We start from the raw sequence: 12,129 nt of genomic DNA on the forward strand, positions 1-12,129 counted from the left end.
AGCCTGCCGCTGTAGATTGATTGGATAACCGGTCGGTGTGGTCTACATGGATTTGGTGGTTGCTGATTCGAGGGAGGAAGGAGGAGGATGAGCTGATTGCTGCCGATTTGGAGTTGGGGAAAAGTACCAGCACAACGCCGTCGGGCATGAGATGCAGAGGGCAGAGCGTTAGGAGGAAGAAGAACAAACGATCCTATGTATTAGAACTTGGAGATATATGTATTATGCGGTTATGCTCAAAGTGTTTGAATGGACTACTTATTTCATATCTTCTTATGCAACATATGAACATCTATCCGTTAGATTTGTGTAGCTAAAATAATATAAATGTATGCTGTGTCCTACTTAATTTTTAATTTTCATCACGGTATATATGACAATCATTGATCTGTGCAGTGGCATGTAAGGAATGAGGTAAATTTCACTCCATTCCTTGAGAGGGGTATAATGGTCTTTTCCATCTCTAGAGAACAACTTGGGGAGGTAAAAACCCGGAAAAAGAGACAGGGCTGTCGTCATTTTGCATTGCTGGGCCCTTATGGGCCATTATGTTTGGCCCAGCCCGTCTCTGTTTCCATGTTGCCCAGCCCAGCACATCCCGTCTCGTCCTCGGCCGCTCCGGCCGCGACCTCCCGTCAATCGTGCGTGCCCGCTGCGCCGCAGCTCCTCTCGCCCGCAGCGCCCCACGCCGGTGATCCCGCAGGGCGGCTGGAGGAGGCGACGAGGGCCAAGGGGCGCCGCCGCTGCCGACCCACCTCTCGTGGCCGGCAGACTGCGCCGCTACTCCGCAGCTAGCCTCTGGTCCGTCCCTCGACGTGCTCCGCCGCAGCGCGCTCGATCGGTGTGAGGTATTGGCCGATTACTGCCTCCTCCCTTGTCGCCATTGATTCGCGTGTGCTCGGATTTCTCAGTTCTGTGCGACCTTGCCTTCTGCATTAGCTGTAGACTGAAAATTCCTGTAACACTTGATTAATTCTTCTCCTCTCCCCTCGTCGTCCACCTCTCTCTTAGGCTGGAGTGGAGCAGAGATCCACCCGAACTTGGATAGGTTCCTTTCCAACTCACTCATCCCTGGACAGATGGCGCAGATCCCCAACCTTGACAATGCGCCGCTCAACCTTGCAGCCCTCAGGTCCTCCCTATCCCGTTCCCCTCTTCCTATCTGTTATGCCTCTGGATTCTGACATGCCTGTTTGCTCCAATTGCAGGGAGCAGTCGCAGAAGGACCTACTCGGCATCCTAAAAAGCGTGGGTTTCTTGTCTCATACTGCTCGTTGCGACCATGGCCTCCATGCTGAATTGAGAAATTAAGTTTCCTTTGTGGTGGATATCAGATAAGGGGGAAGAAGTGTCTGGTCATTGACCCGAAGCTCGCTGGGACCCTGTCGCTGATCGTGCAGACATCCCTGCTAAAGGTGCAATGTTGCTTTGTTGTCTTCCATAACTCTGTATTGCAGTAATATTCGTTGCACTCCCTTTTATACATCATATCAAGGGTGAGGCTATTGCCACATTTCATTTGCGGAGTTTCAGACTTGCTTATCTCATTATGTGGCTTGTTCTGCTTATCAGGAGTACGGTGCGGAGTTGCGAATTCTCTCTTCTGATCCCTTGCAGACGGAATGCCCGAAAATTGTATATCTTGTGCGCTCTCAGCTGAGCTTAATGAAATTCATTGCAAGTCAGATCAGGAATGATGAATCTAAAGGGCTCCAAAGGGAATACTTCCTTTACTTTGTACCACGCCGCATTGTTGCTTGTGAGAAGGTACCTCTTGTTCTTTTTTATGTTTGGACTAATCCTTTTGTGGTTCCTTATTGTTATTTGTGCTGGAGGTCCAGTTTGTTGGATCTTAGAATAGTTTCCAATGCTTACTGCTATTTAGTTATTCTATATTTAAATTTAGTAAGAGTGAAAACTCAAAGTGATCACAATTGCCATATGATGGATATGTTTAGCTTGCATGAGAGTAGATATTGCTGAGTCTAGTGGAAAATTGGTTTAATTAGGTTCCAAAAATTGGCAGCCGAAGCTAGTCCATCAGTTTATTACTCTGCCCTTAGGCTATGCTTAGACATGAGTTCAACGATACCACCTTGTGTATTGTATCTGGCATGTTAAGCATTGGCAGATATGTAATTACAAATTTTTAGTGGCGTGTAAGGAATTGCCTATTTATAATATATAATCCTGCTTTGCGTAACCTAAGGCCAGTATCTAGAATCTTATAATCTGTAGTATGAGATCCGAGCAGGGCCTAAATGGGTCGCAATGGAGTCACTAGTTCGATGACCTGGTTCAATCAACAGATATGTTGCCCAGGATACATATCAGGCCTGAAATGTTATTTCCAGTTGAACATCGTGAACTTCTACATAGTTAATTCCCAGATATGTATTTGAGGTTTTAATAACAAATGAGCTTTAATTGAAGGCAATCTTGTCTTTCTTGCTGCCATGAAGATGAATGGAAATAAAACATGTTTAGTTTATAATTAAACTGTTATTGGAATATGGCTTATATTGTTTTACTTGGCACCTGCAGATCCTGGAGGAAGAGAAAGTTCATCAGAAACTGACACTTGGAGAATACCCTTTGTATCTAGTTCCATTGGATGATGATGTCCTTTCTTTTGAACTTGACCATTCTTTGCAGGTATTGATGCATGTTATCTAGCATTTGTGTTCCGATATTCTGAATCTTGTTTGAGCTCCTATGTCTTTTAGGAATGTCTCATTGAAGGAGATACAAGTTCTATCTGGCATGTTGCAAAAGCAATTCATAAACTAGAGGTATTTATGTCCTTCCTCCTTGTATTTGAAATTTATATATTATGTGCAAGAAGCAAGATGCATCTGTTTGTGGATGAGGCACCATATGGACATGCTAAATTGTTATCTGCTACTGAACTATAGAGTGCGGAGTATTTACCAATTTCATAAATCTGCAAAATCACAAGTTCTAAATATTTTGTTAAGTAGAAGGCATGACACCCTGTTGTACTTTGGAATACTGACTTATAAGATTCTTGAAGTTATGCATAGTATTGCATCTTTTTGCCAGTTTGCCTTTGGAGTTATCCCAAATGTTAGGGCTAAGGGTGTGGCATCTACCAAAGCTGCAGAGTTGTTGAATAATATGCAACTAGAGGATCCGGTCAACATGGATGATGTAACACCAACTGATCTTTTCCTTTTTTTTTTCTGACTCAGATTTCTAAAATTATTTGACCTGATTAGTTTTGTTTGTATCCTTTGCTGATTCATAGATGGGCATTCCGGAGATAAACACTGTTATTCTATTAGACAGAGAGGTAAATGTTCTATTCTATTCTGTTTGTACTGTGCTTTACATTTCTGAAAACAATCATGTTGCGCTTCTTGATTTCTCCTGTTTTTGTCATATGTTCCTATTTTGAGTCATCAAGTGATACATTTTATATAGTTTTTCTTATCTGTTATAATTTTGTTTCCATTCAGGTGGACATGGTAACACCAATGTGCTCTCAGTTGACATATGAAGGCTTGCTGGATGAGGTAGAAAGAAGCTTTTCATCCTGGCATAGATCATGAGAATATGATCTGTTTGTGTTTTCTTTTAACCACAGTAAAATCATCATATGCCTATGAACTTGCATCTGATAATAAAGTATTATCTAAAGATGGAACCAGCAAGTATAGAATGACTACCAAATAAAAAAAGAGGGAATTTGCTCTGATATAGATTATGGCTTGGCCTTCTTGGACCACCTAAGTGCAATTACGATAAAAGAAAGGATAGGTAGAATTTTAAAATAAAGTATTTACTTTATTTTTTATAAGTACTTGCCAATCTAGTTATCCACCTATCTACAAATCCTTTCTTTTATTGTAATTGCACTTAGGTGGTATGCAGGCCTGGTAAAGGGCCTAAAAAAACTTAGCCTACAAAATTTAAGGACCGAGCTCAAAAAGGGTCAGGCTAAATTTTTATATGATTGTGAGTTAAAACTAAGGACGTTAGGGCCATGATCCGTTACCACCCCTATCTGTATAACACTAACATCAGTTTATCTAAAGATGGAACCAGCAAGAAACATTGTCCCTTTCTCTTACCAGTTGCATGCTCAATGCAACAAAAAAATTTGATTGCTGCATCCATCTTTCTGACCCCACTAGATTCTCTGTTAATATTTCTGCATGTCTGATGAGATTGAACAATAATGATTTTGCTGATGGGCCAATGCAGTTAAAGTCAACATTTCAACAAAGGCCATCTAAAACTCTTAGCCGTTAACTTAATTGTTTTGACTCCAGCAAACTTTATGTGACTATTAAGTTGAATACTGATATTCAAAAAGGTATTTAGAATGGCCTTTCAAATGTAATATCGGTAGATTTTTCAACAAAACGTCTTCCAGAATGCCTTTCAATATCCTATATTCTCCTAATTAATAATAATACAAACTAGCGTAAAAAGAGTTAGATGTGTATTGAAGGCTGTCAAATGTCTGAAATGTCCTTTTCTTTGAATGGCAGCAGCATATGATAGTATGTCATAGTCGAATAAACACTTTCATGGTTCACTATTGGTGTGCTAAGGTGCATATTGGAGGTGACCTATTTGGTATTCTTGAACTATCTATGAAAAGCATTTAGCCATTCCATAATGGCTAATTTGCTTTGTGTTTTTCATTTTGAGTGTGGAGAGTGGGTGTGATATTTCCCATCCTTGTATTGATTCTCTTACCCTTGTACTGTTAGGTTCCATTTCTTACTATGATGCTCTTTTAGCAAATACCTGCTGCTAGATTGCACATGATGATCTTGGAATCTTATTTTATGTAGCAATAAATATGCAGCTGCATGCTTACCTGTTTTATGTGCAGCAGTAAGCAGGGTAATATTGCCTAGGATTTTTGCTTAATGCATGCTCGTCTGTGTTTTTTTTGCCTATTTTGTTCTGTATGGCTCTGAAAGCAACAATAAGCAATCATCACTGCATGGATGGTAGGTCTGAGAATTTTTTTTTTTGCTTAACTCAGTGCAATATAGATGATCTATCATGCACTTTTAGAGAAGAGATTTTCGACAATCCTAAAGCTGCATTGCTAGTGTGATATAGAATCTCAAGTTGTTTGAAATGAATTCTATGATCGTGTAATATTCTACAGATGCTGCAAATTAATAATGGTTCAGTGGAAGTTGATGCGAGCATCATGGGAACTCAACAAGATGGGAAAAAGGTTAAGGTTCCACTGAATTCGAGGTAAATATCCCTGTCTCAATTAGCGACGATTAATTTGCTTTTTGTATTTTTAAATACCCCTTTCTATCACAAATATAAGTCGTTTTATGGTTGTCCTAAGTCAAACCATTTTAGATGTCATAAACGACTTATATTTGTGATTGTAGAAATTACATATTACTAAAATTGTAAATTTGCTGTGTGCCTATGAATACTTTGTCTGTAAGGAAGCATTGTTGCTATTTTTTAAAATTATTTTGGATACTCTGTTGACAACATTGGCCTTATCAAGATACTTACGATTCATTTTTCACAGTTTGAAACTTTTGGATGTAGAAAGTTTAGATTTTTGTTACCAATGGATTCTATAGTTTTCATATGTTGGAAGTTACTATTTGTGACTCTTTCCAATCAAAGCAATGGTGTGAAATGTCTGCAATCAAACTTCTGATGTTTGATCAGTTACCTTCATGAGTATCTAGATTGGCTGTGGAAATGTTCTGGCTGACTTTTCTCAAAAAAAAAACTTTCCTAACATTACCATTTAATAATTTACAAATATATTGGATTTAGACTGGTACTTGTTTGTGACTGTAGGTAGTGCAAATATATGTGTTTTATTGTCTTATTGTACATAGGCTTACATGCTATCTTTCTGTATGTGGAGCTATGAATTTATATTTGCAATCTTTCGTTTTCAGTGATAAGTTGTACAAGGAGATTCGTGACCTCAACTTTGAAGTTGTAGTTCAGGTTTGCTCCACGGACTTTAATTCTTGTTAATTTCATATGAAAGAGTTTTGTGCTAATTCTTTTGTGGTTTTGGTTGTACCTGCTGTTGTCATAGCTTATGAATGAGTCTGGTTCCAGTTTGTTAGTCACAGCTGCCATCATTCTATCAAGTTTAAATTATTTTAAATTGTACTGTCTGCAGGTTTTACGTCAAAAAGCAACATCTATTCAGCAAGATTACGCGGAAGTGAAATCCACCAACGTAAGAATTAAATTGTGCTAATTCTTTTTTCAGATGATTTCCTGATATAAGTTTATTTTTGAGACCATTTACTGTTAGAATCAGGAGTCCCTATGATATATAAAGGTTGAAATGTTGCTCCTCTATATATAAGAATTGAGTATTTTGCTTGTTTGTCAAGTTTAGACGATATCCACTTTTTAGTCTGTTTCATTTCTTGCTGTTATTAGAAATTTATGATAAAAGTGGCATGCATTTTCTGCTGTTGAGGAGTGATATGAATTGAATTGATTTTGATTCAGCTGGTTTGATATTTACAGGATAAGAAAAATGTTAAAAATGCCATTCACATTGTATAAAATTGTCTTATTGAGGATTTAGGGGGGGCACCTCTGATAGCTCCATCTTGTTTGCTTGGATAATAATACCAACTCTTTAAATCTAGGTGTGGACATGCTTTGATTGAACTCTTAGCATGAATAACTTGCTACTTTCTAGGTGTGTGTGACCTTGTATCCAATTTTGTGCAAATGTCTGTTTATTTCTAGTTTTTTACAGTAAATTACCTTTCTTGCTAGTACAATGTGGAAATTGGAAAAGGAAATTAATTTATTAATATTGTCGTTTTAACAGACTCAGTCTGTTTCTGAGCTCAAGGATTTTGTGAGGAGATTGCACTCGCTACCGGAGATAGCTGTGAGTTTATTGCATGGCTTCATTCTATCTCTGTTATTATTTTACTAACTTATTGTATGCAATGGTTTAGAGGCATGTTCATTTGGCGCAACACTTGCAATCCTTCACAGGAAAACCCTCATTCCATGCCCGACTAGACATAGAACAAACGATATTGGAGGTTCAGAACTTTGAAATGTGAGTTTATCGTTGTATTACTGTTTTTTATCCTTTGAACGCACAGCTGAGCTTCGTGTCATTTCATTTCCACTGCTCTTTAATTTTCTTTTGTTTCATTTTCTTGTAGTTCATTCATCACTCCTATTTAACTTATCATTAAGTTTACCCATTTTCTTAAAGTATCCCTTTTTGTATGCTTGTTTCTATTGACGTGCAGGAACTTAATGAATGAGTAAAATAAGTTCTCTTGAGCTATCACAAAGTTGAACTTGTGTTTTGAATTGCACTTATCAGTGTTTCAAAGGCGATGCCAAGGCATCCAGGCGGACCCAGCTCGCCTTGGGGTTGGGGAACAGCTATGCCTTGTGGCCTAGGCGTACACAGCTCACCTTGGGTTATCTTGTCGCCTTTGAAACACTGGCATTTATATTGATATTTTTACTTCAATACTCGTACAAGATCTGCCTAAAATGTTATGTGAAGTTTGGCCACATGTTTTCTATCCTGATAAACCACAATATTTTTTTTGTTTGCTCCCAAATTATGTTTGTATATGAGCTAAGTTAACTTCATCCCCAGATGCTTTGAGTACGTCGAGGAGATGATACATAAGCAGGAACCTATTGAAAATGTGCTTCGCCTTCTAGTGTTACTCTCTCTTACAAATGCTGGGTTGCCAAAGAAGAATTTTGATTACTTGAGGTATGCTTATGTAGGTTTACAAGCTTTCTTTTTTCCTTTATTTATTTTTGTGGAAAGTTTTATGTTCATTATTTGGTTCAATGCTTTACAGCACTCAGGGATGTGCTTCTTCTCCCAACTTTTAATGAACTAAAGTTTTGACTTTTGACTTGTGTTGGTACCTAGACATACTAAATATGAAGCATCCATGTATTTTGCACCAGTCCTGCGTCAAGCTAGTGCATAATAAATTTAAAAAATTTGATGAATCACCATCCATAAATGACAATTAAATGTTGAACAATATTAGAAATTCATAAATAGGCTTTATGGCCAAGTTTTTAAACTTTTGTTTTGTACAACAAGATGGCCAGGCAAAGTCTTATAGACCTTCACCTTTATAAATTGAAAGTGGGTACATGTCTTGTCAGAGGCTTCTTTGACTTGTGAACTAGGACCAGGCCCCTGACTGCGAGCTAGACATCATCTTGATTCCGATATCCTGATGCATGAAATTGGTGACTAGTTGGGGTGCTATCGTTCTCAGTATTCTGTGACACTGCTTCATTCAAGTCACAGATTGGCTATAATAATTGCCCCTCAAACATAAGACAATTTGTTATGGCCTTTTTAACAAATGTAAGGCATCTTTCATACTCCAATGTAAAACAAGTCCCTGTACACCCTTAAGAAATTTCTACCTTTTATTGTGTATTGTTTGCATGTACGAAAATATAGACTTAGAGATTAGAGACAATAATTAGGGATGGTGCAGTCATTTTATGTCTTCTTGATCTGCAATTGCATTTGTCATACATCTGTTAGAATTTATTTGTTAGATTCCAGCATACTGTGGAATGTGGGCTTAATCCTTGTTTACTCTGCTTTCTATCCTACTCTCTAGGCGGGAGATGCTGCATAGCTATGGCTTTGAGCACATGAACTTATTATACAATCTGGAAAAGGCTGGCCTTTTTAAGAAGCAGGTTAGTCAGATTTGTCCTCACTGAACTTTTTCTTCAAAGTTGTCCATGGCTCCTTCAGTGTTTTCTATCTTTTCCTTTCTAATCTTCTATGCCATATTATTGTGCTTCCCAGGAATCAAGAAGCAATTGGGTTGGTATTACAAGAGCTCTGCAGCTTATAGTCGATGTAAATGATACAGCAAAGTATTAACACTTGCCTTTATGTTTACTTTGCATGTTATCTTCCATTTGCTCATCATACAAATGTATGGTTTCATGTATGCATGGTCACATAAACACATATTAGTTTATGCTATAAAATTGCGGCATGTAAATCTGCTGGTGACTTGCACTGTTTGTCTTCCATATAACTATATAAGTAATATAGATTGTTAGAGTCTTCAGTTGTACTAGAGATGAGTTAACATATCTTTAGTTGCTTCCACTAATAATTTGGTAGGAATGCAATAATTGGGGGTTTTGATACATTGGATTAAACTTTATGCTAAAATTTTATCTCTAATGTTTCAGAGTCATTTTGTTTCAGTTCTGTTCAAATTTTGTTTAGAAGTTATTCGTTTTCTTCCAATGCATTGCTTCATTGTTATGATTATTAAATGCATAATTATGGCCATTCTTCTGCTTGTCGCAACTATTTTGTATATCTTTGGTTACACCATCTACTAATCTATTCTTATTGAAATCTCAGCCCTAGTGATATATCGTACATCTTTTCTGGATATGCACCTCTTAGTATTCGCCTTGTTCAGCATGCAGTGAGATCTGGATGGTATGTTTGCCATGTTAGTTTCTTTCTATCTCTTTACTCTTGGATGATAATGTTTTTTTTTGTATTTCCATGAATGCAATCTGCTGAAAAAGTATTTTTTAATTTTCTATGGAAGAAATGTTTCGATGACCTTTCAGTAGACATAAAAGATGCAAAAAGAATCAGAGAATAAAATGAAATATCTAGATTTTTGATCATTTATCCCTTTCCTTTGTTTTGGCAAAGAACGTAGATACATAATTTATGGAAGGAAAAAGAATTGTCACGTGTTCTCCTCCCCTCTTTTATACTTGAATAGAAATTCCATAAAGTAGGAATTCCTTTGTTTCTTAAGAAATTGTGGAGACTTTAGTTCTGTGGAAACTTATTAGTCATTTTGTTGATAATAAATTACAGAAAACCGCTTCTACTAGAATATCCAATATAATAGGAATGTTACCCAAGTTTCTCTTATCTACAGTTCTGCTGTCGTTCCAAACAGACTATAGTTTTTTATCAATATATCAGATCAAATAGGTGCTGTTTATGTGGCAATAAATGTGCCAGCTGGTTGTGCAAGTGATTTGCATGAGAGACCTTAATTAATCGATAAAAGGTGTTCCACATATACTCTCACATTACAGTTATTTCCCACTTTACAGGCGTTCTATTGAAGAATTGTTGAAACTATTGCCAGGTCCACATCTAGATTTGAAAAGGGTAAGTGGACTCCGTCAAGTTGACTTTGCATTTTAGGGAAGCAAAAATCTTTTCCTTGAAGATTTTTCAAACTCATGTAGGGTGGTTTGACAATTGATTCGTCACTGGAAGTACATCCAGGTTCAGGGGCTCAGCAGAGTATTGACAGGTAAATTCACCCCTGTAGGACAATTCTAACATTGAAGAAATGATTCATGATTGAAATGGAGAGAGAAGAGAGGGATATGGACACCATGCTGGTTCTGTATACAAACTCAAGTAAAATGGAGTCTGAAAATGTCCTGTACAATCCATTAGAATCCATGTGAGGGAGGAGCAGCACCATGCCTTCCTAGAGCCTCGGAATTGGGTCATTATTTAGAGAAAATTATATTGTATTGTTTCCTTAATTTTAAAGATTAGTTTCTTAAGGATCATGTAATTTCATGAGTATTAGTCATCTCATTTTTATATGGATGTCAGGTATCTCTGGGAAAGCTAGAAAAATATCAGAATTCCTATTACGTCACTTTCGTTGTCCTGCCATTTTGTTAACAATGAATTACAGAAAATCTCTTCTACTAGAATGACTATCCAATATAATAGATAAGGAAAACAAGGAAAATATGAGCAAGATTAATGCTTATTTTACTGAATTTGCTGGTGTTTGCTTTTCCTTTTACTTGTACTTAGAAGGAAAGAATGGTCATCTGTTGCAGTTCTAATCTTTCCTATCTCATTCTCATGGTTGTAAGTTCGTTTTCCAAATTTTCTGTTTATAGGGTTGGTCATCGCTCTCTGGTTTTGGTTGTATTCATTGGTGGTGTCACATTTGCTGAGATTGCTGCCCTTCGATTCCTAAGTGCACAGGTACGCCTTGTCTGACTTGTTTCTCAATTTTCAAATGTTTATAGCAAATCGATTCTAAGGTATTTTCTTAGATACCAGAATTTACTTCAGTATCCTGTATAGATCAGATTTTCCCCCCTAATAGTCAACTACCATACTGTTTACATGACCAAAATCTTTCCTAGGAACTATATTTTTTTAACACGTGAGACCTGAAATTTAACTGGGGAAGATTTTTTTATTTGGACCATACTATTGTTTTTATTTTTTAAAATACCTTTTGCCTTGTGTATTGCAGGAAGGAATGGGCTACGACTTCCTTGTTGCAACAACAAAGGTCGTCAATGGTAACACGATACTCAGACCAATTATAGCCAGCAGTAAATCGGGGATGATGTAATTTTTTTTTTCTGAGCATGTGTTTGTAATTTCAATTTCAAACAAACCCAAGCTTGTGAGTTCTTTTTGCTGTGCGTGTGTGTTTTAAGCTTGTGAGGGTTTTTCTTGTTTGGCTATCAGTTCCTAATTAGTCGGCAACTGGACGTTAGGCTCACGCGCCTGGCCTTTTTTGTGTATATATTTAGATTAATACTGATAGATGAAATTTTGATGTTCTCATTTTTATTCAGTTCTACTGCTTACATTTAGTACATTCTACGCACCGTAAATCTGTGAAATTTTTTAACGTATACTGTAATCCTTAAGTAGTTTAAGACAACTTTTGTCGCCATTTTATAGTAGAGTTGTTGCAATTCCACTCTGTACGTACTTCTAATAGTGTAAAAAGAATGACCATAGCATTTAGTACTTGAACATGTGCTAATTCTATTCATGAATCTAATGCTTCTTTGGATTATGTTCATGTTATTTTGGATAAATGTTGTGAAATAAAAACGCAATAAATGTGTGGATACCCTAATTAATCTTTTTTTATTATTAGGAAAAAGAAAAACATGTACTCCCTAAGTGGTGGTTTAGAAAATTTTAGACACATTAAAGTAGTTATGAGAAGTGACCATCTTGATCCTAATTATTCATATTAGTTGTGTTGGCGCTAAAAATCAGCCGGTTGATTTTCAGCGTTGGACACACGACTCGGGAGAATCTGCTTA

At 37.1% G+C, this 12,129-nt stretch overlaps 1 protein-coding gene across 2 annotated transcripts; it reads left to right on the plus strand.

The window, feature by feature from the left end:
- The first annotated feature begins 638 nt into the window (after positions 1-638).
- On the plus strand, positions 639-11,664 carry LOC117863994 (vacuolar protein-sorting-associated protein 33 homolog). Of its 2 annotated transcripts, XM_034747954.2 has the most exons (23): positions 639-848; positions 1,012-1,132; positions 1,209-1,248; positions 1,335-1,415; positions 1,573-1,767; positions 2,545-2,655; positions 2,727-2,792; positions 3,064-3,171; positions 3,269-3,313; positions 3,480-3,536; positions 5,153-5,247; positions 5,928-5,979; positions 6,161-6,220; positions 6,833-6,895; positions 6,966-7,072; positions 7,634-7,756; positions 8,640-8,721; positions 8,834-8,904; positions 9,410-9,490; positions 10,132-10,189; positions 10,270-10,337; positions 10,951-11,038; positions 11,316-11,664. In XM_034747954.2, exons 2-23 carry the CDS (start codon positions 1,080-1,082, stop codon positions 11,415-11,417), a joined length of 1,806 nt encoding a protein of 601 aa, XP_034603845.1. In that variant the 5' UTR covers positions 639-848; positions 1,012-1,079; the 3' UTR covers positions 11,418-11,664. The 2 variants fall into 2 exon arrangements, 1 of the variants encoding a protein (XP_034603845.1); XR_011898705.1 differs by lacking the exon at positions 11,316-11,664 and having other exon boundaries at positions 640-848; positions 9,410-9,503; positions 10,951-11,022.
- The last annotated feature ends 465 nt before the right edge of the window (positions 11,665-12,129 follow it).

This window comes from Setaria viridis, chromosome 7 (genome assembly GCF_005286985.2).
Source record: "Setaria viridis chromosome 7, Setaria_viridis_v4.0, whole genome shotgun sequence".
Taxonomy (NCBI): domain Eukaryota; kingdom Viridiplantae; phylum Streptophyta; class Magnoliopsida; order Poales; family Poaceae; genus Setaria; species Setaria viridis.